General features: G+C 36.7%; 1 protein-coding gene across 1 annotated transcript; it reads left to right on the top strand.

The window, feature by feature from the left end:
* The first annotated feature begins 200 nt into the window (after nucleotides 1–200).
* On the top strand, nucleotides 201–3,000 carry LOC111373180 (E3 ubiquitin protein ligase RIN3-like). The gene is made up of 4 exons (XM_022995681.1): nucleotides 201–353; nucleotides 448–569; nucleotides 2,589–2,685; nucleotides 2,773–3,000. Exons 2-4 carry the CDS (start codon nucleotides 448–450, stop codon nucleotides 2,983–2,985), a joined length of 432 nt encoding a protein of 143 aa, XP_022851449.1. The 5' UTR covers nucleotides 201–353; the 3' UTR covers nucleotides 2,986–3,000.
* The last annotated feature ends 489 nt before the right edge of the window (nucleotides 3,001–3,489 follow it).

Below are 3,489 nucleotides of genomic sequence, written 5' to 3'. Positions count from 1 at the left end.
TTTTATTTTTATTTTTATTTTTTGGTGCGTTTACTTATGTTTTTTATTGTACGTTATGATGGTCCCTTGATACTATAGCAAGCATGGCCAATAAGAGTGTCTGTGTGTGTTCATGCATTTATGTGTGTGTTTTTATTTTGGTGATAATGGAAATACATTCAATGCCATGCTAAATTGATTGAGGTATATGAAGAAAAAAGAAACAAATTCTCTCTCTCTCTCTCTGTGTGTGTGTGTGTTGGTGACTAATTAATGAGTGGACTCAGGGAACATTTATACCTTTAGTGGTGACCCCAACAATATTTCAAGCAGGCTTGTGGTCAACTTGGTTGGGCGTGGTTTGTTTCTTAAAGGTATCTATCTATTCATTAAAAATATAGAAGCAGCTGATATTGTTTGGATATATGCGATCGCTTATTATGAAATTAACATCTGCTTATTGTGCAGATGTTTCAAGCTTTAGCTAGGGATCGACTTGAACGTCTGAATGCTTCTCCTTCTGCAATTCCACGGACATATTTCCGTGTGTATTCTGCATTGTTGCTGGTTTTCTCTGTTGACTTGCTCTGGTATCTTTCAATACCTTTTCTATTGCATGTATGGCTTGAAATCGACTTTTTTGCCTTCAGAAATTTTGAGGAATTTTTTAATTATTTTTTATCATAAGCTGAAGAATACGAATATGTATGTAGTAGTAATATTTATGATTTTATCTGCTACTTGAGGATTAAGTTATTAAGTTAGTCCAAATATTCAAGAGAAAAAATGTTTCATGTCGGAAGTGGATTGCTCCCCTTAACGTCTTCTTCACTTATCTTTACCTTATTGGAGACATAGGTAATTGTTTATTTCTCAAAAGAGTTATATGTATGTGATTTAATTGGTTTGATTTTATTGTGGATTGTTAGCTTGTGTGGGCTGACTACTGGTTATAATTTTTTTAAAGTTTGTGTGGGTATCTTGGGCCAGGGTTTGAAGGCTTTTGGGCATGTTTGATTAGAGAATAGCATGTAGTGGATAATTGTGGGTTGTCCATTTCAATGCAAGATAAATTTAAAAGTGGTCGTTTTCAAGATTAGGTGATGATTGAGTTTTGACTAATTTTTTTCCTTTTCTACGATGCTTCATGGGTATAGTAGAGACGAGAGAGACATTGTAGTGCAGACCGTTGAATTTTGGTTGCTCGGGTAATGAGCTAAGGTTTTGGATTCCCGGAGGAGGATCATCCTTGTGTGGTTAGGGATTCTCAGAGGAGGATTATCTCTGAATTTTTTGGTATAGGCTGTTTTTCGAGATTTTTTCCAACTACAGCATCTTGGCCAGTGATATATTGTTGGATTTTTGACCAGTGTATTAGTGTTAGAACTTTTGTCATAACACGAATTATGTGTTTGATCGAGATCTCCAGACAGATAGAGCTCATTGTGTGTGTCAACACACTTTGTGAATTTTATTTGGAAATTTTTCCTAGGGTGTTAACTCTCTAGAGTGTTCTTGGAGTGACTTTGGAGTAGTTCTTGGTTGTTTCTGCACTATTTATTGCTCTTGGTCTCTCGTCGTCACTAATTTTTATAGATGGTTGCTTTGATTTGGATTTTTCCTTTGTGGTCACAAGTATTATCGCTCTCGCCAGCTCATGATTGCAAATTGATACTTTACCAGCATCAATTTGAGGGGGGATCTGAGCGGAATATAAGGAAAGAATATAAAGTCTCAATCTGTATATTTAATAAGTTACCATTAATCAATATTGTATTTGATAGTTACTATAGTTAGTTTTGATTTAGTTCTATATAATGAGAAAACCTCTCACATTGAGGGGTACCGAGTCTTATTAATGAGTATACTTGACAGTTAACACCCTGGTGGCTACAGGTCAGTATTCTGGTATCCATGGTGGTGTTGTACCATGGTTTTCAAGAGAGAATGAAGGCTCTTCCCCCCTGGGAGTCATTTTTTAAGCCTTCTTTGGACCTGTTCAACACCGTGAGACCCAGTAATGCCTAGGAAATCCTTCAGTAACGCTTGTGCAAAGGCCATTTAAAGCCAAACCTGCCTGCATGTTCTTTTTCTTCCTTTTTTTTCTTTTGTGGGTGGAGTACCTGCATTTCCCAGCTAGCTATTGATTGCTTACCTTGGTTTGCCTGGCAATTGCCTTTAAGATCCATTCATTGCTGGAAGTTGTGTTTTCACTCCTCGTGTTATAAGCTTGATTGTGCACTGCTTCTGACTTACAGTGAATCATAACCCTATTTTACACCTAAATCCTGCAGAAGAGAGACTATATTTGTGCTTGATATACAGAATTTTATGAGAAAATGAGATTTTACCAGTTTTAGCTTCTAGGTATGGGGAATAGTGATTGGTGCAAAGATTAGGTACATTAGTTACAAATGTCTGCATACAATAGTATGACCTTCTGATTTCCCTAATTTCTGGCAATTAGTGTTATAAAGAGTGGGACAAAGTTATTCATATATAAATATTATATTACTGTTCAACTTTTCCTAGTTAAAATTCTTGTGACATTTTTTTTCTTGTTGGTATTGTTGTCTGAAGTGTCTTACACAATATTTGGTGTGTTGTAGGATTTGGCTATGTTTTACCATGTACAGTGCAACAAGTTCATCGGTGTCTTTGCTGTTATTTTTTGAGCCTACTAGCATTGCTTTTGAGACACTACAGGTAGTATCCTGGTCGATTATTAGTATTTATGGCGTTATTGAATGGAAATCACCAATTGGTAGACTGTTTTCTAACTTTTATCCACAGGCCATGGTGGTTCACGGATTTCAGTTGCTTGAGATATGGCTGCATCACTCTGCAGGAGATATTGCAAATTACCGATTATCTAAAACCTTCGATGTATCCCCTGCAGGTGGGTCTAAGTCTTCTTTTATACGTACCTGTCTGTTATTGTTGTTCATGTGTTTTATATTGCAGATTTTACAATCCGTTGTTTTGTTATTATCTAAGACTTCATAACAACTTTGGTGTTGATACTTATTCTCTGGTTTAAGTGGCAATCAAAATTTTCTAGGTAAAGCTGATAAGAACCTGAATTGATGGAACAAACTCGTTTACCTAAGAAGAGTAAATTCAATGGAAATGAGTGAATTTATTGAATTGAACGTAAAATTTGACTCCAACAAACCAGAGCATTCCAGAGACTCTGTACTCTCCTACCACACTCCTGATTTTTCTCTAATTGCTACCCGCCCTCCCCTTTATATTTATTGACAATTTCCCTAACTGACTCACTACCCTCCCCCCTAACAAAATAACATAATAACAAACTGCATGCTTAATTTATTTGGATACTTAGCTGACGTGGCTGCCTCCTTACTCCTTCTTGCGTATTTAAAAATCATCGGGGGTCTATCAATACCCTCCCTTCAAAATCCACCTTGTCCTCAAGGTGGAAGTGTGGAAATTGCTGGCGGATGTTTTCAACTGACTCCCAGGTGGCTTCGTAGTCTGGAGAGTTCT

The sequence above is a fragment of the Olea europaea genome, unplaced genomic scaffold, assembly GCF_002742605.1.
Source record: "Olea europaea var. sylvestris unplaced genomic scaffold, O_europaea_v1 scaffold10817, whole genome shotgun sequence".
Lineage (NCBI taxonomy): Eukaryota > Viridiplantae > Streptophyta > Magnoliopsida > Lamiales > Oleaceae > Olea > Olea europaea.
The sequence above is the reverse complement of the archived record's forward strand: the minus strand, read 5'-3'. Positions and strand labels throughout refer to the sequence as shown.